We start from the raw sequence: 22,957 nt of genomic DNA on the forward strand, positions 1-22,957 counted from the left end.
TGTGACATTGCACTCCAGCCTGGGTGACAGAGTGAGACTCTGTCTCAAAAAAAAAAAAGAAAAAAAAAAAAAGAAAAAAGAATGTTATATAAATAGAATCCTATGGTATGTATCCATTTTGAGATTGGCTTCTCTTCACTCAGCATAATGCCTTTGAGAGCCATGGAGATGTTCCATGTGTTGATAGTTTGTTCCATTTTATGACCAAGTCATATTCCATAGTGTAGATGTACCACAGTTTAACTTTCATCTATTGATGGAAATTTGGATGTTTACAAGTTTGAGCTATTACAAACATATATAGAGTCCCTAAACTCCTGTTTCTCAAGAGCATTGAATTGGGAGTATCCATAAATGTTTCTGAGCAGATTTTTATGTAGCAATAAGTTTTCCTTTTTCTAGGAAAAAAGGAAAAGGAAAAAGTGCCCAGCAGTGCAATTGCAAGTCTAAGTCATATGTAAGTGTATGTTTAGGTTTTTTTTTTTTTTTTTTTTTTGGTAAGAAACTGCCAAACTATTTCCTAGAGTGGCTATACCATTTTGCATTCCCACCAGAAAAGTATGACTGATCAATTTTCTCCATATCTTCACCATATCTTGCTATTGTCATTATTTTTTATTTTTGCTTTCCTAATTGGTGTGTAGTGATATGTCCTTGTGGTTTTAATTTGCATTTCACTAATGGCTAATGATGTTTAACATGTTTTCATGTGCTTATTTTCCATCTGTATATCTCTGTGGTGAAACGTTAGTCTTCTGTTCGTTTTCTAATTGATTTTTTTTTTTGAGACGGAGTTTCGCTCTGTCGCACAGGCTGGAGTGCAGTGGCCGGATCTCAGGTGACTGCAAGCTCCGCCTCCCGGGTTTACGCCATTCTCCTGCCTCAGCCTCCCGAGTAGCTGGGACTACAGGCGCCTGCCACCACGCCCGGCTAGTTTTTTGTATTTTTTGGTAGAGACGGGGTTTCACCGTGTTAGCCAGGATGGTCTCGATCTCCTGACCTCGTGATCCACCCGTCTCGGCCTCCCAAAGTGCTGGGATTACAAGCTTGAGGCACCGCGCCCGGCTTTTTTTTTTTTTTTTTTTTTTTTTTTTTTTTTTTTTTTTACTGTTGAGTTTTGAGAGTTCTTTCTCTAGACAGGAGTTCTTTCTTAAATATATAGTTTGAATGTATTTTCTCCTAGTTTGTAGTTTGTCCTCTCATGTTCCTAACAGGGTACTTTATAAAGTAGAAGTTTTTTACTTTGATGGGGTCAAATTTGTTGACTTTTTAAAAATAGTTTTTGGTTTTGAAAAAAATCAAAATAATTCATTATATTAGGAAGTTTCATCTAGCTCTGTCCTGAGGATTTTCTCCTGTTTTTCTTCTAATAATTTTATGCTTTGCATTTAAATTTATGATTCATTTTGTAAGATAATTTTTGCTTTTCAGGTCAAAGTTGTTTTTATTTTTCTTATAGGTATTAAATGGTGTTTCAACACCATTTCTTGAATAGACTGCTCTACTGAATTACTTTTGCACCTTTGTCAAAAATCTACGCAGAGGAAAGGAAGTCATTTTATGAAAAAGATACTTGCACATACGTTTATAGCAGTACAAGTTGCAATTCTAAAAATATGGAAACAGTCTAAATGCCCATCAACCAATAAGTTAATAAAGAAAATATGGTATGTGTATATATATATTTATACATATATATACAAAATATGTGTATATAAAATATACACATATTATATATATGTAATGGAATACGACTTAGCCATAAAAAGAAACAAAATAATGGCATTTACAGCAACCTGGATGGAGTTGGAGACCGTTATTTGAATTGAAGTAACTCAGGAATGGAAAAAGAAACATTGTATGTTTTCACTTATAAGTGGGAGCTAAGCTATGAGGATCCAAAGGCATAAGAATGATGGACTTTAGGGACTCACTGGGAAGAGTGGGAGTGGGGTAAGGGATAAAAGAATGCACATTGGGTACAGTGTACATTGCTCGGGCGATGGGTGCACCAAAATCTTATAAATCACTAGCAAATAACTTTTCTGCGGGGACAACGGGCTAGCCATATGCAGAAAATTGAAACTGGGCCCCTTCCTTACACATTATTCAAAAATTAGCTCAAGATGGATTAAAGACTTAAATGTAAAACCCTAAATTATAAAAACCCTAGAAGAAAATCTAGGCAATACCATTCAGGACATAGGCATGGGCAAATATTTCATGATGAAAACATCAAAAGCAATTGCAACAAAAGCAAACATGGACAAATGAGATCTAATTAAACTAAAGAACTTCTGTATGGCAAAAGAAAGTATCATCAAAGTGAACTGACAACCTACAGAATGGTAGAAAATTTTAGCAATCTATCCATCTGACCAAGGTCTAATATCCAGAGTCTATAAGGAGATTAAATAAATTTAAAGAACTAAACAACCCCATTAAAAAGTAGGCAAAGGACATGAACAGACACTTCTCAAAAGAAGACATACATGTGGCCAAAAAACAAATGAAAAAAAGCTCAACATCACTGATCATTAGAAAAATGCCATCAAAACCACAATTGGATACCATCTTAGGCCAGTCAGAAAGGCGATTATTAAAAAGTCCAGAAACAACAGGTGCGGGCAATGTTGCAGGAAAAAAAGGAACATTTTTACATTGTTGGTGGGAGTGTAAATTAGTTTACCCATTGTGGAGGACAGTGTGGCAATTCCTCAAAAATCTAGAGTCAGAAATACCATTTGACCCAGCAATCCCATTACTGGGTATGTACCCAAAGGAATATAGATCATTCTATTATAAACATACATGCACATGTATATTCACTGCACACTATTCACAATAGCAAAGACATGGAATCAACCCAAATGCCCATCAATGATAGAGTGGATAAAGAAAATATGTGCTACATATACACCATGGAATACTATGCAGCCATAAAAAGGAATGAGATCAAGTCCTTTGCAGGGACATGGATGGAGCTGGAAGCTATTATCCTCAGCAATCTAATGCAGGAACAGAAAACCAAACACCACATGTTCTCACTTATAAGTCGGAGCTGAGCAATGAGCACACATGGACACATGGGGGGAATCAACACACATTGGGGCCCTTAGGCAGATGGGGGTGGGAGGAAAGAGAGCTTCAGGAAGAATAACTAATAGATGTTGGGCTTAACATGTGGGTAACTGGTTGATCTGTGCAGCAAACCACCATGGCATATGTTCACCTGTGTAACCTGCACATCCTGCACATGTACCCTAGAACTTAAAAATTGAAAAAAAAAAAAAAAAAAAAAACCTTTCCCATGCAACCAAATAACACCTGTTTCCCAAAACTATTATTAAAAAACCTACAGGATAAAATGGAAAAAAAATGAAACAAAATGATTTGATGTAGCGTTTTGCCAAATGGTTTTCCTGACTCTATTCAGATGATCATATAATTTTTCTCATTTAATCTATTAAGAGTGGCAACTTGTAAATAGCAATTAAATTCCCCCAATCCAAGTTGGATTTCTCACAGTTTTTTCATTTTCTGGGGAGTTTTCTGTTAATGGTATTTCTAGTTTTGATCCTGATTATGTTGATTAATTTTCAAGTCCTAATCCAACTTTTTATTCCTGAGATAAATCCCATGATATAATATTCTTTATATGTGTTGCTGGATTCAATTGATTATAATTTTGTTGAAGATTTTTTGCATCTACATTGAGCTATAATTTTCTAACCTGTAATGTTTTGTCTCATTTGGTGCCAGGGTAAAACTTGGCTCATAAAGTTCCAAAAGGTTTTCTCTTTCAGTTTCACAAAAAGATTTGTATAAGATTGGTGTTGCTTTTTTCTTAGAATTCACGTGCATTTTCTGTTAAGAATATTTTACATTACATAATTAATTTATGTAATGGCGTTAAGACTATTTAGATTGATGAAGATGCAGACGAATGATCTCATTAATAAATTGGTTAAATATCCCTGTTAAAAGATTTATATTGGGTTCAAAATCAGTCTGTAACCCAGGATTCTTTCATTTGTACAAGACAAAGAATACAATAGTCAAAAAAAAAAAATAGAAATCAAAGAAATAAAAATAATGAGCAATACTTTTATTAGGCAAAGTTCAAGGATTTAATGTTACTTTATAAAACACATAGTACAGAATGTAATATTTATGAGACTTTATGTGTTAAATAACATGGCATCCATATACGAAATAAAAATTCTAATCTTGATGTAGGTAGTTTCACTGACATATACATACGTAAAAAAATTGTACATTAAAACTAGTGCATTTTATGCATTTATGCACTAGTAATCCTTCAATAAACAACATATCAAAATATTGTGTCAATTTTATAGAATGTTGATTTTCAATACATTTGTCTATTTATTTTCTTTATGTTGTCAAATTCATTAGTATAAAGTTGTTCAAAATATTCTCTATCTATCCATTTAATGTTTGGCGCTTTTTAAAAGTGATTTTCCATTCCTAAAATTTATTTTTGAGTTGTGTCTTTCTTCATTAATCTTTTTTTGCTACTGGTTTATCAATTTTATTAATATATAGTTTTAAAACCAACTTTTCATATTATTGATTTTTGTCCATCATACTTTTACTTTCAATTTCCTCAAATTATGATTATCTTTAGTTTTTAAAAAAATTTTCTTGTGCTTAATTTACACTTGTTTCCTACCTTCTTGAGTTGAAAGAATAGGTCTTGATTTTTAACTATTCTTCTTTCCTATAATATTCATTTAAATCTATAAATATGCTTCCAAACACTTCTTTTGCTATATCCCACAAGTTTTGATATGTTGTGTTTCCATTAACATTCAAATCTAAATTATAGTAATCTCTATTGTTATTTCTTCTTTAACTTATGGACTATTTAGATATGTTCTGCTTGATTTCACATTTTGGGAGATTTTCCACACTTTATTTCTAGTTTAAGTCTATTTTTTTTTTCAGAAAATATAGAACAAAATTTCAAATACTTTTAATTTATTGAGACTTGTTTTGTGGTTCAGCATATTGTTTATATTGATGAATGTAATGCATACTTGATAAGAATTTGTATTTTGCAGTGTGGTATAAATTGTTTAATGTCAATTAGGTAAAATTGTTTGATGTTCAAATCTTTTTTATTTTTACTGATTTTTACCTACTTGTTCTCTTATTCACTAAGATTAAAATCTCTATGACGGTTTTGTCTCTTTCTCCCTTTACTTTTGACAATTTTTGTGTATTAAAATACATTATTACATTTATTTGCATTGAAGATTGCTGTGTCTCTTGTTGAATCGGCCCTTTTATTATTCCTTAATGTCCCCTTTTATTTCTGGTAGTTCTCCTTGTCTTAAAATCTACTTTGGTAGCTATAAATATAGCTACTCTATCTTAATTTTAGAGTTTGCATAATGTATTTTTTCCATCTTTTTACTTTAATCTATTCATGATATGTTTCTGTTACAAAAGCATTAATCCAGTCTAATAATCTTTATTTTAAATTAAAGTATGTAGTAGTCATTTGCATTTAATATAATTTTAACATGGTTAAGTTTTAGTCTACCATTTGCTATTTTTAATTGATTCCCTCTTTGTTCTTTTGTTCCTTGTTCCTGTTTTCCAAAAATTAATCAAGGACTTTTAGTATTCTATTTACTGGATTTTTAGCTCTACTTCTTTGTATATTTTTAGTGGTTATTCTAGATATAAAAACATGCATTCTTAACTTCTCACAGTCCATCCGGAAATATTATTGTGATTCTTAACAATATAAGGAAGTTTCAGCAGAATAATTCTATTGACACTTCACTTCATTTTTAATGCATCAGTTATAATATGTTTCTTTTCTACATTATTATAAACCCCACAATTCATTGTTATCACATTTTGCTTTAAAGAGTCAATGAGTACAAAAGAAATATAAAGAACATTTATTATATTTAACCCCACATTTACTCTTTTTTTTTTATCATACAATATACAATAAAACTCTAAAGGCATCACCCATATTACTACTAATATTAGTATTTCTGAATTCAGTTGAAGATTTATTTCTAGTTAATTTATGCCTTGGACAACCCCAAGCTGGTAAACATTATATGTTAAAATATCTTAACAATTCTGCATTAAAGAGATTAGTTTATTCTTGTTTCATTTCCAATATCTATTTGAATCTTTCTCCTCCTTCAAAATATAATTTTCTTATACAGTAGACTAGTACAGTTTTGAACTTATTTTAATGCCTGAGTTGTGATTTTATAATTACTTTTATTTTGTTTTCCACTGGATAGAAAAGGAGAAAGCTGGAATAGACATGAATTACACTGTATCTATATCTGCATAGTACATAAAATAGACTAATACTATCAACGTTTATGCTCATAATGATGCATTTATAAACAAGAAAGAGTTATAATGCAAGGGAAATTTCCAATCACACAATTCATAGTCAAATATTTAACATTTTGTAAGTTCTATGGATTATTTTAATAATCCAATGCTTTTTATGCTTATTCTTCCATAGAGTACTGTCTTTTGCCTTATTTTCTATATGATGGAGGTCTGAAAGGACACAATTAGTTTAATGTTTTTGGAATTAAATTTCATGCATTTATTATTTTTCATGAAAACGACCATCTGATGTAATTCAATTCCTGATTTCAATATTCTCATCCTTGTAATATTTTTTCAAATAATACTACACATAAAGTTTTGTTTTGATCTTGGATTCATATGATATAAAAATAAGTAAGAAAACAAGAGAATCTCCATTCTTGGGCTATTTCTTTGATATCTTGTATCTTGGTTGTGGGTGATGCAAAGTGCTAGCCAAAAAATGGAGGAAAGGAAACAAAATAATCCTGTGTTAAGTACTTATAAACTTAGTGGTGCAACAAAGCAACTTCCAAACACCGCTCCAGCATCCCCACCTTCCCGGCGAGAGACAAGGAACAGCTTCAAGTTTTCCTTTCTTGTTCACTCCTATGACTGTGGAGGAGATAGCCCAGCCAAGGTGCGATTTTCTTTTTTTTTTTTTTTTCTTTTTCACTGCCTATATATGAAGTCTGCACTGAATTAGTACAAGTTAAGTTTGTGAAATTTACCACCCAGATGCCTTAGGATGAGTCAGGGATTTAAGAGCCCAGCCCTGGTTCTTTCTCACCATGTATTTCATGTTGGCCGCGGGAGGGTTGACTTTGCCACGCCATTCGTTGTGACCATCGAGGCAGTTGTTTATAAAGTTTGGGTCAGTGATGGATGGGATTTTGGTACTGGCTACCAAATACAGACCCAAGGTCCATAAACAACTGAATTTCTTCTTCAGAGCCATGGAAGGAGGTGGACGATACCCTGACTGCGCGGACCAGTAACGGCTGCGGCAACGATTTCTCCTCCCCTCCCCCCCCCCGCACCACGATCTCCCTTGGCTCCATCCTCCCGCACCGGCTCGAGCCCAGCGCGGGGATGCCCAGCAGGCTGGATCTGCTTGTCAGTGTCGCTGTGGGGAGGAACAAGCAGCAGGGTTCGCCTTCCACAAAGCTCTGAGCTACAGGGGAAAGCTGTGAGTCGCCCTCTGGTGGAGGGAGTTTCAACCATCCAAACTGCTTTCTGTGGATCCAATCTGTAATCTGCAGAGCGCGCCTGGATTGTAATGCAGATTGCAATATGCAAGCCACACAAATTAGGTAAAGAACAAGTGCAGGATGCTGACAATGGGCCAGTGGAGTGCAAAGTACTATATATTAGTTTTTTAGACGCAGCTTCCTTGTATAGATTTTTATTGTTCTAAATAATCTAGAATCATATTGCCACTTCCCTCAGAGATTGGGCATATAGTAAGAATAGGCAATTTTTATATAGTGACAATACCGTGATCTTAAATTATCAACTTGTCAAACAATTAATAATTTCCTTCTTTTTTCCGTCTGAAGAGACCGATTGCTTAGATAGATAAAAATAGATGCCTGGAAAACGTAGCCAAGTAATTTCTCTTGACAAATCTTCCGTTTTTGATAGTTTGGAACAGAGCCACTGTTTGGTGACTGGTAGACTCCAAGAGTTGCTTTAATTGATATGCTGAGACTGGGATGGACAGAGTACATTTGATTGTCTATTTTACCTGCAATGCAATAAACCAACTTCATTTGGCTTAATGTTTTAAATTCATTACGTCACTTATATTGATATTCAGTAATAAACCAGCATTTTTCCCCATGACATTAATTTTTTTAGTATTTCTGTTTCAAATAAATATCTTTACTTAGTGATTCGAAGTTGTTTACAATGTCATTTAATTCAGGTGAACACATATTTACATCTGCTGAATGTTCTGCCATAGTCAACCTTGACACAAAAAACAAACTACTTTGATGTGGCTGTTATCTTTTTAAAAATAAAAAGAAAATTAGAATATAAAAAAAGAAAATTGCAAGGATCCTAATGGAAATTCTACTGGGCAATAGATAATATATTTCTAGTCTACTACCAGCTAATGGAGAATTGCTGTATATACTACTTTCTTATCACATACATAGTCCAAACTGAGCTTCTGATATCCCACACCCAAAGACATGAACATATGCACGTGTATGTGTATATGTTTGCGTGTAGGTATACAGATAGATAAATCGATACAGATATGTACACCTGCATGTGTCTATACATATAGATCTCTTCCTGGATATACAGATGTCTATAGGCATATACTCATATACATATACACATATGTGTGTGTATATACACACATACATTTATATATGTAAAGTTCTCTATATAAATCTGTGTGTGTACACATATATGTATATGTATGTATGCCTATGGACATATATACATCTACACACAGAGAGAGATACAGATGTCTATAGGCACATGTACATATACATATGTGTGTATACAGAGAGAGAGAGAGAGAGAGAACTTTTAAAGACTTGGCTTCCGTTACTATGGGGGGCCACAATAAAAAATCTGAAGTCCTAGGTATGGCCCAAAAGACACTACATAATCTGACCATGGCTAGTTCTCTGGCCTCTTTCCTGCATTCTCTCCTGGCTTATTCTGCATGGGCCACATCCATCAGCTTGATAAGGATGCCCTCACCTCAGCTTCTTTGCACTTGCTGTTACTTTTGTCTGCAATGCTCTTTATAGAGTTCCCTTCAAGTGAAGTCTTCCCTGATCATTCTACATCTCCTATCTGTCACTGTCTATCCACTTAACCTGTTTTAGTCTTCTTCATTGCATTAATTACCTCCTGATTTTATGTTATTTATTTTTTTAACATCTGCCTTCTCTATCAGGTTGTAACCTTCACCACAACAGTGGCTTTGTTTTCTTCATTGCTATATCTCTAGCACCTTGAACAGGAACTGAACCTTTAGACCCTCAATAAAAATTGGTTGAAAAAACAAATGAGTTCTCTTTAACTTTCTAATAATGTGGTATATAACTGTAAGCTTCTTGAGAGCAGAAACTATATTTTAATTGTTATATATATGTATATATACATATGAGGGGCTCAATAAATATTTTTGACTTAATCGTATAACAGGAAATACTGGGTAGGCTTATATATTTCACTTTTTCTAACATTGGGTTTATGTGAAGATAGAAGGTGTTCAGTGGATGTTTGTCAAATACATAAGTGGCTGAATGAACAAATAAATGCAAATATAAAGTAAAATATTTTCAGGTAGCAGGTACTCAGTGAATGTTGAATGCATTAATGAATGATCAAGTAAATGAAAATTTAAAGTTGAGCTTCAAATGCAAACTATTTTGGAACTGCAAAACAGGAAAGGTTGATAGGGATAAGGTTAATAAGGATAAAGGTTAACAGCTAGTTTAGTTTCATTTAGTGTATAGAGAAATTAACTGCCTATAACAACAACAGGAATTTCATAAAGTAATGGATTTAAAGATTGGCAAAAGTAGAGAATATATAGTCAAAACATAATCCAAGATTATTGCTCTTCTAATAGACGTTTATAACAAAATGTCTGAATTGTATACATTATGTTTTTTAGACCATGTTCCCAATGGCGTAGACAGCTATATTCAGAAATACTAAAATAATTTAGGTGTAAAAAGTCTAATTGCCAGGATTAGACTCTGTGCACGTCCTAATGTTATTTTCTTGAACATCTATTTGTGGAATGGACAAGTTTAGCTGGGGCACCAGAATTTTTAAGGTCTTTTATAACTTTTTAAAAGTTAAATTTAGTTTTCTGTTTTATTTTTATGTGTGTTTTCTGCTATTTATTTTTGCTTTTCTTTCTATGTGGGGGTAATTGGTGGATTAATTTTATGGAGTGCAGCAGAAAAATACAGAGTGATTACATTATACCTCATTTACTTCACTACTTTTATACTTTAAAAATTTATTTGTATTTTTACTCCCAAACTGGCTCCAGGAAATACTGGAAATATTCATGTTTTGATACATACATTTTGAGGGGAGATAATTTTGAAAAGTTACTGCAGATTAGAAAAACAGGATTATGAAAGAACTGGATTAACCTTCATAAACTCTTACTTCTAATTTGAATATCTGACTCTTGGCTGTGTAATTTAGGAAAGTTAGTGCATGTTAGAGTGGAGTAGAACCTTGGAATTATCTCAAACCAGCTTTTTCCCTTTATAGATGAGGAGTAGATGCCAAGACACTGTGTACAGAGCATACATAAAAATATTTGGGCCGGGCGTGGTGGCATCCCTGTAATCACAGCACTTTGGGAGGCTGAGGTCAGGAGTTCGAGACCAGCCTGGCCAACATGGTGAAACCCTGTCTATACTAAAAATACAAAAAATTAACCGGGTGTGGTGGCGGGCGCATGTAATCCCAACTACTTGGGAGGCTGAGGCTGGAGAATTGCTTAAAGCTGGGAGGTGGAGGTTGCAGTGAGCCGAGATCGCGCCACCGCGCTCCAGCGTGGGCGACAGAGCCAGACTCCGCCTCAAAAAAAAAAAAAAAAAAAAAAAAAAAAAAAAAAAAAAAAAAAAAAAAATTGGCAAAGAATAAAATGTAGGTTTCTTGATATCTAGGCCTTTGCCCTTTCCATACATCATTTTAATTTTTAATTATATATACACACAAATACACATACATGTATATGCAATTATTCATGTAATCATCTATATGTACATGGTCACACAAATTTAAAGTAATATCCAGTCTAATATCTATAATCTCTGTATAATATATTGCAGTCTTTTTAAAAAAAATAGTGCAAGCTCCTTGAGACAGATATTGCAGCATATGCTTAAATTTCTTCCCCTCAAAACATCATTCTGGGCCCTGCGCACAGACAGGTGCATTATGAAACATGCTAAATAAAATTCAATTAGACAAAGATTTACACAACAATCGCCGTGGATCCGGGCCGGGCTTTGGTCCTTTCCTTGCTCAGGAGAAGCGCAGGTGAGCGAGTCCGCTCCGGCTCCTCGCCGGGGTTTAGGGGGGCCGCGGAGCCAGTTCCCTGGGAAGCTCTGGCGGCTGTAGCAGAGATTTCACCCCTTTGAGTTTTCCAGTCAGCAAGTACTTCTCAGAGCGTGGCGGGGTCTTCCGCCACACGCTCAGTTCCGGTCAGCCAGACGCGGAACTGAGGAGGCAGATTGGCGGGGGCAGGAAGTGCCGTAGAACGTACAAGGGACTTGGACCGACCACCTTTTCGTCCCTGGAGGTAAGAGTGTAATCAGAGGCCCTGCGCTGCGGCGCCAGTTGCCGGGCAACCTGCAGACTCAGGCCTGGACTGACCAGACTCACCTGTCTGAAGCTTTCTGAAGGCGGTTTTTGGAGGAATCGCGCTAGTTATTTTTCTAGCCCTTCTAACTCTGAACCTCTTCTTACTGAGCTGTTAGGTGAAATCAGGCTAGCTGTCTCTTGTGCCCCTCGCCTGTCCTGTGCAGGAATCCCAGAGAGGTAGGGGATGGGGAATTCCTTCTGCTACACTGCAGGTGCTCTGAAGTATAATATAATTTGGGAGCCAGGGGAGTGATGTGGGTGAAAAAGGTGTTACTCTGTTTTGTTTGAAATTAGGAATGACCTAAGTTTGAATTCAGATATCTGGGTCTGTAGTCGTGTGGGATCCAACATAGACTTGGTCCGTACCTTCATGTAGCTTAAATACTAATTGTATTTACAGCTCTTTCTTTTTTCCTTATTTATGAGCTGAATTAAATCAGTTTATTTTTTTTTCATTTTTTTTCTGATTTGGTATAAGTAACATAATAGCCAGTAATACTACCAAGAGAGAAGGGATAATAATTGGAAGTGGAAATAGTCATCCTTAAAAAAAAAAATGAGGGAAATGGGAAGTGTGTTCAGTTATTTTTGGTAGCGCTAAAGACATTAGCCAACAGTATTTATTATATGCTAGCAATATCACCCCATGACATGCAGCTATTTGGGGACAGAAGCCATTTAGAAGTGCGATCCCTTCCTTTTGCTACTCCCTAGCTCCAATATAGCCCAGCTGGATATTCAGTGCTTAACGACAAAGACAACCCTTGGCATAGGTTTCAAAGATTTGCTCACAGCCAGTTGTTTGCTGATTCCTGTGCCACCAAGTTTAGATTTCTAATTCTTTAGTCCATATAGCTAATTCCCCTTGGATTCTTCTATTACCTGTACCAGCGAGGATGTAGTACTGAAAAGAGATCTGAAACCCAAGTAGTGAATTCGGGTCTGCAATAACTGGCAAACCATTTAGCAAAGTACAGTTCACTTTTCTGGGTCTCAGCTGGCTCGGTTTGAAAATCAGAAGATTGAGCTGTTTTTGTCTTTGAAGCCCTGTCAAAATCTTAAAATCATCTACATAGGGTGTCAGTTGCCTGACTGCTCTAATTCTATAGATCCGGAAGTGTTCCATATATGACGGCATTGCCCTTTGAATACTCTTACTATATCTACGTTAACCACTTTTGTGTTACGCCATTCTGAATTAACTGACTTTACTTATTTAATAAACATTTGTTAAGTTCCTACTACATTGTGGGCTTTCTAAATCCTGAGACATAGGGTGAGCAAATATGAGGCTTACAGTCTAGCATTAAGGACTAATAGTTATAATGCAATGCTTTAAACATCTTATCTAATTGAAGATAGAATTTATATGTTGGCATTGTGATTATGTTACAGTTAGATGCAGATAAATGAAAGGAATCTAAGAATATGTGTAAAATGTATATATGTATTTTGCTATGCATTAATTTACTATTGACTAAATATTTACTACCTATGCTTTATTTAAGGGCAGGAGACACGAACTTTCATGGTCTTGACAGTTTATTAGGGAAATGAAAATCTAATGACAGTGAAGAGTGAAGACTGTCCTGATTGGGGAAGTAGAGGAACTGGGGGTCCTGGACATTTGAGGATTTAAATGTTGCTGCTTTTTAAATTTGCAAATAAATTATACTGATTTGAAATGACCTATAGTGATTTGAAATAGCTATAACTGTTACTAGGATATAAACAATTGAGAGACTAATGTGTGGAGAAAATCACTTTGCTGATTGTTCAGCATCCTTATCTCAACTTGGGTTGGTTAGCGAGTAATCATCATTGCAAATACAATAATTTGTGTGATTAAACAACCAACCTAACCCTGGCCTCCAAAACAAAACAATAGCAACTTTTAAAAGTTGCTTGTTTGTGAAAAATAGCTCTGGAAAGAAAGCCATCTGTAGTGCTATAGGAGAATTTTTGAGTCTAATGATTTGTATTTTTTTTCCAGAATATGTTTACTATTGGTTGATAAGTCTCCTGACTTGACTTAGAGTGGAATTCTAGGCTTATGGCAAGGAATTTTTAGAGGAAGAGGCTCTAGGGATGGGGTGAAAAGAACCATATAGATAAGTTAGTAAGGAATTGGGATATCTTTCAGGTAAGATTTCATTGGCCATGAAATAAAAATATATTTTAATAATAATGATGGCTACCATTTATTGAATGTTACATTATTCCAACAGGAAAAGTACTAACATTAAATTCATTTTACCTATTATGTAGAAACATTGGTTCATAAAGATTTTTTACTCAAACTTAAATTATGTGAAAGTGGCAAAAATCAGGATTACAATGTATGTCTGTCTAATTCCAAGCTGGCAGGATGTCACGCTATCTTTCCTTTAAAAAACAAAACAGAAATAATTTATTGTTAAAATAAATCCAAGACTATAGAAAAAGAAAGTATGAATAAATATCTAAATGTGAAATTGTCCTTAGTAATATAAAGGTGAAGTATAAAATATACAAAATTTCAATGAAATGTATTCATTTGATTTTTATTTTGTACATATTTGCAAGTTGATTACTTTCAACATCCTTTTGTAAGCATTTTTACCAATCACCACATTATTACTAATTGGACCATTTACTCCATTTTATTCTTTGTTCTAGATGAAGAATACTGCTTGTTAAAAGTATTTTCATCAGGCTACTCTGGCAAAACCGAAACTCATAAAGGTTTGGGAAATGAGTAAAGGAGATAAAGGTATATCTCATGGTGGTAGTACAGAAGAGGGAGATGCATTGGTTTTCTATTTTTGCTGTAAAAAAATTTAAACTTACTGGTTTAAAACAACATACATTTATTTTATAGTTGAAGACCAGAAGTACAACATTAGTCTTCAGGGGCTAAAATCAGGCTGTCAACAGGGCAGGTTCTTTCTGGAAGCGCCAGAGGAAAATCCATTCCTGCCTCTTCTGCCTTCTGGAGGCTGCTCATGACCTCTTCCTCCATCTTCAGAACCAGAATGCTTGACATCTTCACCCCTCTCTGTCGTATGCTTCCATCCTTACATCTTCTCTGTTTCACTCTGTTCTTTCTGCTTCCCTCTTATAAGGATTCTGGTGGTTACACTGAGCCCACGAGAGAATCCAGGATAATCGCCCCATCTTAAAATTCTTAATTCAAACACATCTGAAGTCCTTTTTGTCATGTAAGGTGGTATATTTACAGGGTCTGAGCATTAAGACGTGGCCTTCTTTGGGGGCCCATTATTCATGCTAACACAGGGCATAATGTGATTGCCCTACAAAAAGTTGATATTGGTAAAAGCACCAAAAGTGATTAACCATATGATTTCTTTCCAGGTAAACTTGTTAGGTAATTTGTATGACTTATTTAAAATTAGAGTAAGAATTATCATTTAACATTTACTCTACCTTTTTCAAAGTATACTGCATGATAAATACAGGAACTTGAATGGATTTAGAGGTTAAAGGAGTTGCTGCCACTTCTAGGAGCCAAATTCAGCCATTCTTTGGAAGAAAGAAGCCACTACAAGTATGTGAACTATATAATTTTCTTCTTTCAGGATGACTTGTTAAATAATTTTTTGACCTTTTCTTCGTGTTTTGTGATTACTTATATTTACAGATATTTAGGATCAGCATTTTCTAGATTTGAAGAATGGAACCACCAAAATTGAAGATAATAATTACTTGAAAATTTGCCACTGCTTGAATTAGTTTTATTTTTTAAAATTAAACTTATTGTATAATTATTGTTATTTAAGAGTATCTGTTTAAGGAAAATATAAAAAAAGACAAAAAGTAGAATGTAATTTTTACGGTTGCTACCAATATCACAAAAAAAGCACAAGTCAGGTAACATTTCAGAAATAGGGTGTAAGAGCTGATGGGTGAATTATTTTCTATTTTTTTTTAACTTGAAGTTCTCCTAAGACTCATATATATCTTCTATTTCATGGTGGCTAAGCTTGTTGTAATTTTCATGCCTTGCACAATGTTTTTGGCAACAAGATGGAATGTTGACAAACACATGCATGTGTTTGTTACTTTCTTTCTCAAACCCTTCACTGTCTTCCCATTACCTTAAAAACAAGGTCCAAGTTCCCTAACTTGTACTATAATGTAACAACTTGGCCCTACCCCCCTCACACTCTGGATTTTACCCCTTTCCAAATGCTGACTCTTATCTGGAGGCCTGTGCAGCACAAGTTGTTTCCTAGCTGAATCAATTTTCTTTGTTCTCTTTTCTTCTGGCTAACTCCTCCTTATCTTTCAGAACTCCTGTTAAAGGTTGCCTTAAGAAAAAAACAAAACAAAACAAACAAAAATAAGCTTCCCAAATTCCCTAGAGTAGGTTGGGTATACTGCTATGTAGTTACTCTGTTACAGTCTGATTTTTCCCATTACTGTTTATTTGAGAGAACGTCTCCAGCAGAGTGCTATGTGGGTGGGGATTATCTGTCTTGCTTGCCATTTTATCTGTGTCTCAAGCACAGTAGGAAGGGGCTTAATATGCATTTATTATATGGCGTTTACTGAGAAAAAATATAATTAGCCTTATTGCATTGACTCATTGAGTATCTCTTAAAGTATAAAGGGTATATTCATGTTCATACCGATTCAAAATTTTTTTTTTTTTAATTAAAGCAAAGGTGGACTTCTGAATCATGGACAAACCGGAATTCTTGCCCATCAGTGTAAGTTACGTTTCTTCACATTTGGACTGTTTAATGGGCACATATTTACCATACATTGACTAATTAAAAAAGAAAGCAAAATTATATATGTAGCTATGATTGTGAACCACAGAAAAATCTATACACATATGGATAGCCTGAAAATTACTATACCAAAATTAAAATAGCTTTTGTGATAAGATGGTAGAATTATAGGTAATACTTCTTTGGTTTTTTTATTTTCCTTAATATGTTTTACATTTTCCTGAAAAAGTGAAAATATTATTTTATTTGGAAAATTCAACTATATGCATTTATTAAAGAGATATGTAAATGTTTATCCTTGTATAATTCATATAGTTGACATGAATTTAAGGATAATTATGTCTGTTTTAATTTTGAGGAATATGACAATTTTATCAATCTTAAAATTATTTTATTTTTGGTTTAGAATATATTAATTTGTGTTTTATGTTATATGTTATTTTGACTTTTAAAATTTGAAATAATACGATTTTTCTATTCTTTCAAGTATTTTAGATTATAGAGGCTCTTTAAAAATACAAATTTAAAAACTTAGTAATTTACTAGGCTAAACCAGAGAGTATTGACATTTCTGAAGATCAAAATGAATAAACATCAACATTTATGTGGTTCTGTGTGACAGATTACCTGTGTGCTCATCTTGACATAAAGAATAGAGTTAGGTGCAAGCACTAGATCCAAGATATTGAGTATGTAACAATGGCTGTGTTGTTTGTGTACAGAGAAAAGTTTAAGGACTGGTTTTCTGAAAGTGTATTATAAGTTTATTGTAAATTTTACTTGTTTATTATAAAGAAATTTAAGCATATATTAAGTTGATTGTAGCTTTTACTGATATAAAGGACATGTAGCAATCAATTTACAAATATTAATCAAATATATAGTCTCTCTTGTAGATTCCATATAGCCAGTAGATTTTCACATAATTGTCTCTCTGTTTTTTTGCTGAACTCTGTATCTCTAGCTAACCTATGGTTGCAATTGATGAACCTGTGTAGTTCCAGCATGAATATTGGTTAATATTTTTATTTACTTTAAAAAGTGACATGAGTGATTTCTTTGCTGAGTCAAATAATAGTTTTGACTATAAAACCACATTTCTTCAGTGTGTTTTGAGGCTATTCACTGTGTGACAGGTATAGACATGATATAATTTTAGGTTGAATCTGCATTGTTAACATTTTTCTCCAACACTTGTTACAGTTTCAGAAATCAACCAAATATTAAACCAAGTCCTATTCATAGCATTTGCCAATTGCAGTGTAAATAATCCCACCAAGGCTGATTTCAGTGTACCTATATGACATCACTGAGCACAGAATTGGAAAGAGGTGCACACTATTAAACTACCATAGAGATAGGATAGACATAGATAATCTCTAGAGCACAGATAATAGCAAAGTACAGTGAAATCATCGGGAAGTGATGAATTTTGAGTATTTATTTTTAATATAACTTAATTGTAAATTTATATATATTTTTAATGATGGATGGGTTTAACAACCAGCTTGACAAATTACTGAGCATTTAACAAAAGCCTATCACAAGCCAGTAGAAGCCACGGCACCATTGGTTTCAGTGTACCTATTTATAAAAGATGTAACACATAAGATTTGCAGTTGTTAAAATTTCATGTTAAAAAGTTACGAGATACTTAGATTATTTCTTTCAGGGTCCCACGACTTGATTTGGGAAGCCTTGTTGACTCTGATGATGAGGTAATTTTTATTTAGTATTTAATATAATAAACATTAAAACACAGTATTACACATAGAATATAAGAAGTATCATTAATTTTATTTTTTAGGACAATTTTTCATATATTCCACTTAGTACAGCAAACCCGCCAAATTCATCTTCTACTCTTGGTTGGGTCACACCATGTCAAACTCCATATACTCAGCATCATCTAAATAAATTGGCTAGTATTTATTTGCTTATCAGTTTTCAGAATTATAGTATGCATTATTAGCACTGGATTTAATCTCAATAAAATTAAAAAATTTTGTTATGTTCAATCGATATTTTGCCAAGTTTAAATATTTTATGTGTTAGAATACCAAACCATAATGTTAGTGAAATGATTTTTACTTGTTTTACATCTTGTCACACATTGAAATTGGTATTTTAAAATTTTTACATGAAATCAGTAAAGTACAGGTATATCCTTATATGGAATTGAGGAATTTTTTAAAATATGGCAAACTCTTAGATCAGATATTGCTAGTTTAGCAATGTAAGACTGGTCTCCTGGAAACTGATTCATACTTTAGGCTACTGGGATACTATGGAGTAAGTAGCTATGCTCATTCCAAGTTGTCTCCTTGGGACATGTTTATGCTTCAAACATATCTAGTGTTTTGTTCACAATGTGAATATAAATCCTGACTAGTATAGGAGTAGGGCTTTTCTGTTTTTGTTAGTCTTTTCATATGGCTGACTCTATTCATGTTCTTAGTTTCATTTTGGAAAACTGCATGAATAATATCCTGAAGCTTTGCTTCATCCTTCTCTGGGTTAGACATGGATATCCTCAACACTTTTCAAGGATTGGACTGGCTGTATAAAAAAGCTCCTTTTGGAGTGTCTGTCCCTCCCTGGGTCAATACAGTATGCCCTTGTATTTGTATAGCACTTCTTTTAGATTTCTCTTATCCACTGACTCCATTATCTCTCACTCCCATGGAAATATGGTAGGGAACCAAGTAATATTTAGGTCACTGTTTTCTATTGGGAAAATAGAATGAAGTTTTCTGTAAGCACATGCTTTACTGAGTGGCAGCAAAATGGTTCAAAATATTTTTTAAGTAAAACTTTTATTTCCTTGAATGCAAATTCAAATGAGGACATTTGTTTACTTTTGGTTTAAGAGAAAAACAAATTTTATTTGCAAATGTTTCCATGTTTGCAAATAGATAGAATATCTTGATATTCTAGAAATGACAACCAATGCTCAGTATTAGTGATCTTCAATTGCTATGTCTATTATGAAAAGAAAGATTAACAGTGGAGTTCTTCTGAGGCAGAAGAAAAGCTTATCTAAAAATCCTAAGAAGAAAGATAAATCAATTTTTCTCCTCTTAAATGCTATTGGAACCAGAATGGATCTTCAGCTAGGAAACAAGGTACAAGCTTACTAGTATTTAAGGTAAGTGCCCATTCTTAGCAGTTCTGTCTGCTCTGATTGGTCAGTGATGCTGTCTATACCAGTTGAATGTCTAAATGCTATCTCTGCTTAGAACATTGACTATAATGGTCATTTTTAAGGAGTAAATGCTAAGATAAATGATAAACCTGTTAATTCCAATAAGGAAAATTAGTAATTTTTTCTGACAGCATTCTTTTTTCTTTTTACCTATAGGATCAGAACATGATACCTGAAAATTTGCCAGCACCAACAGACAAATATAAACTAAAATATCAGCAATATAAAACGGAAATGAAAGAGGGCTATAAGCAGTATAGTCAGATAGATGCAGAGAATACAAACTCAAACGTTACACATCAACAGTCTCCAAGAAACAAGATAGATGAAAAGGTAATGTATGAGGCTTTAAAAAATTCTAATTAAATTTAAAGAAAACTGCATGTATTATAGAAATCTCTTTTTGGGTGACTTGTCTTGCTATTAGTCATAAGTATAATAGGTAACATTTATTTCTGTTTATCAAGGACTGTTGTAAATATTTTAGTTATATTAGCTAGTTTGTTCTTCACAACAAATTTAACGGGTTATTGTAATCATTTTCTGACAAAAAAGTTATAGCCATATAGTTTAGTCACTTTGATAGAAGTTTTTCACGTACCTTGGGATTAGAAATAAGACAGCATTACGTATTTTGTTGACGTAGCTGTCTTGAACTCAGTTGGTCTGACAGTCTATATTTTAAAATTGATAAGTAGTTTGAGACTTTATAGTCTGTTTTGTGCAAAAACTACCATCACTTCATTACTGTCTTTTGTCACATTATGGGAAATGGTTTTTTAACATCATGAATTGCTGAAATTGTTATGTTTTTATGTAATATTAATTGGGTATAAATTCATTATTAATGAATATAATAAACATCTTAATTGTAATGGCTTTCATAATCATACATAAAAAGTCAGTCTTGATTTTTGGAAGGAATAATTTGAAAAATAGGATACTAGTGGCCATAAAGAAGAGAATATATAGATAGAATTTTTAATTCAGTTAACTTTTTGTAAGAATAATGTGTTTTCAGGATGGTTTTAATGTTGTATTTGCTTAGCATTTTTCTGTAGCTAAAAAATAATAAATTTATAAGTAGGTATGACATGTCAGCTATTTTTTAACCCGGTAGAAACTATCTAGAATTAAATAAATTACATAGTGTTTAGCTGAAAGAGTAACAAAATTAATGGGATTATTTAGTCTTTCTTATTTTAAAAACATTTTTGTAGACCCAAATATAAACACAGAAATATGATAATCTGGTGTCTATAATACTAGGCAAGATAATTTCATAACCTTTTAGCATCTCACCATGTATTGTTTGCAGGATATACAAAGTGATATTTAGATAGATCACTGTATAGATATTGGGAAAACAGAATGAAGGTTTCTGTAAGCACATGCTTTACTGAATGGCAGGAAAATGGTTCAAAATATTTTTTAAGTAAAACTTTTATTTCCCTGAGTGCAAATTCAAATGAGGACTTCTTTTATTTTTGGTTTAAGAGAAAAACAAATTTTATTTGCAGATTTTCCATAAAATTGGTAAGTATTTATATAGTAAGAATAAAGAGTTTTATAGAAGCCAATATGCACCTAAATTCTTCTGGAAAATATGCTGTTTTGCTGCTTTGATTTTTAGAATCTATATTAAAGGTGTGAAATTATTAAGTTTAATATGTTTTTAGTGGTTCTTTTAGAAGAACTTCTAGTTAAAAAGCATTTCTGTAGATTCTATATAATAATTTTGTGCTTAAGGGGTTTGAGGAACTTACTTGATGTCTTTTTAAAATATACCATTATGAGAATCAAAACTGCTATATAAGTGGCCTATTAGTAAATTCTATTACAATTATATGAATTAACACTAGTAATCTCTGGAAATAGAAGACATCCCTGATATCAGAAATATAAGCCCCTCTTTAAAGCAGGGATCAACATGTAAATTGATTCTCTTTACTGGCAAAGCAAAGCTAAGATTAGAAATATTTAGGATCCAGGGCAATCACTAAAGGCTATAGTTGCTAACTAATCAGTCTGATACATGAGTCAACTGATAATCAGTTGAACTGTAAAATAGAAGTTTGACTTTGCTTGATTCTTGTCTTAGTTCATTTTGTGTTGCTGTAAAGAAATACCTGAGGCTGGGTAATTTATGAAGAAAGAAGGGTTTATTTGGCTTCATGAGTCTGTTGGCTAGAAAGCTGAAGACTGAGCACCTGTTAAGAGCTTCAGGTTGCTTCTACTCATGGTGGAAGGTGAAGGGAAGCCAGCATGTGCAGAGATCACTTAGCAAGATAGGAGACAAGAGAGCACGTGGAGGTGCCAGGCTCTTTTGAACAACCAGCACTCTTGGGAAATAATAAAATGAAAACTCATTCACCTCCAAGGGACAACATTGATCATGAGAGATCAACCTCCATGAACCAAACACCATTCCAACATTGGGGATGAAATTTCAACATGAGGTTTAGAGGGGACAAACATCCAAACCATGGCAATTCTAATGGTAAATTTCCTTTGTTGAGTTTTCCTTCCACTTACTATAAAAGCTGATGAATCTCTTGTCAGATTGTTTTGTTACCTAAAATGCAAATTTATGTGTACCTGTCTATTTTTAAAATAATGAAACATCTTGAAATTAAACATGAAAATCATTAAACTTCAATTTTGTTGAAAATAATCTTAATTTCCTAATCGTACTTATTATTCATTTCAAATACATCTTTTTTCACTCTAAAGAAACCTTTTTAATTGTATAAATGATCAATATAATTTATTCATTTATTATTTATTCTTTCAACAAATAGTTGCTGAGTTCTTAACTTTATGCAATACCCCTGTCCAGGCACTGGGGGTAAGTCAGTGAATAAGACAGACAAAAATTTCTGCCTCTAAAGAGCTTATATCCTAATGGAAGGAAATGGCAAGGAGAAAAAAAAAATCAATCAATGGAATGATTAATCATTCAACCCAGCTAGTATGACACATGTGAAAAGTGTGGTGTATAGAAGGGATCTAGGAAAGTCAGGGCTTTGGGTATGGGATAGCAATTTGTATAGGATCACAGGGGAGACCTTTAGATAAGATAGCATTTTAGCACACACCTGAGGAGCAAGCTAGTCAGGAGAAACTCTGTGTCATGAGTAGGGGTGTTTAAGAAATATTGAGGAGGACAGTGTGGTCAGAGGAGGGAGAACAAGGGAGAGATGGAAGGAGGTTAGTCAGAGAGTTAAAGGGAGTTTGGGAGGCAGCTCAGGGAGGTCACCCAAGCCAT

General features: G+C 33.6%; 2 protein-coding genes across 9 annotated transcripts in view; one reads left to right on the forward strand and one right to left on the reverse strand.

Annotated features, from left to right (window-relative positions):
- The window catches only part of LOC105473342 (GLIPR1 like 1), a 38,967-nt gene extending 31,567 nt beyond the window's left edge, over nt 1-7,400 (reverse strand). Inside the window, exon 1 of one of the 2 annotated variants that reach the window (XM_011727119.2) lies at nt 7,172-7,400. In XM_011727119.2, coding sequence (XP_011725421.1) covers nt 7,172-7,339 — 168 coding nt within the window. In that variant the 5' untranslated portion in view covers nt 7,340-7,400. The remainder of the gene's footprint in view (nt 1-7,171) is intronic. The other variant, XM_011727120.2, reaches the window with a different exon arrangement.
- Nucleotides 7,401-7,671: 271 nt separating this feature from the next.
- The window catches only part of LOC105473344 (calcyphosine 2), a 64,443-nt gene continuing 49,157 nt past the window's right edge, over nt 7,672-22,957 (forward strand). Inside the window, exons 1-6 of one of the 7 annotated variants that reach the window (XM_071071408.1) lie at nt 11,380-11,686; nt 15,186-15,295; nt 16,411-16,460; nt 18,157-18,202; nt 18,292-18,405; nt 19,846-20,022. In XM_071071408.1, the coding sequence (XP_070927509.1) occupies nt 15,215-15,295; nt 16,411-16,460; nt 18,157-18,202; nt 18,292-18,405; nt 19,846-20,022 (468 nt within the window). In that variant the 5' untranslated portion in view covers nt 11,380-11,686; nt 15,186-15,214. Of the gene's footprint in view, nt 7,695-11,379; nt 11,926-14,406; nt 14,501-15,180; nt 15,296-16,410; nt 16,461-18,156; nt 18,203-18,291; nt 18,406-19,845; nt 20,023-22,957 lie in introns of those variants that run through there. The other 6 variants (XM_011727125.2, XM_071071405.1, XM_011727124.2 and 3 more) reach the window with 6 other exon arrangements.

This window comes from Macaca nemestrina, chromosome 10 (assembly GCF_043159975.1).
Source record: "Macaca nemestrina isolate mMacNem1 chromosome 10, mMacNem.hap1, whole genome shotgun sequence".
Classification (NCBI taxonomy): domain Eukaryota; kingdom Metazoa; phylum Chordata; class Mammalia; order Primates; family Cercopithecidae; genus Macaca; species Macaca nemestrina.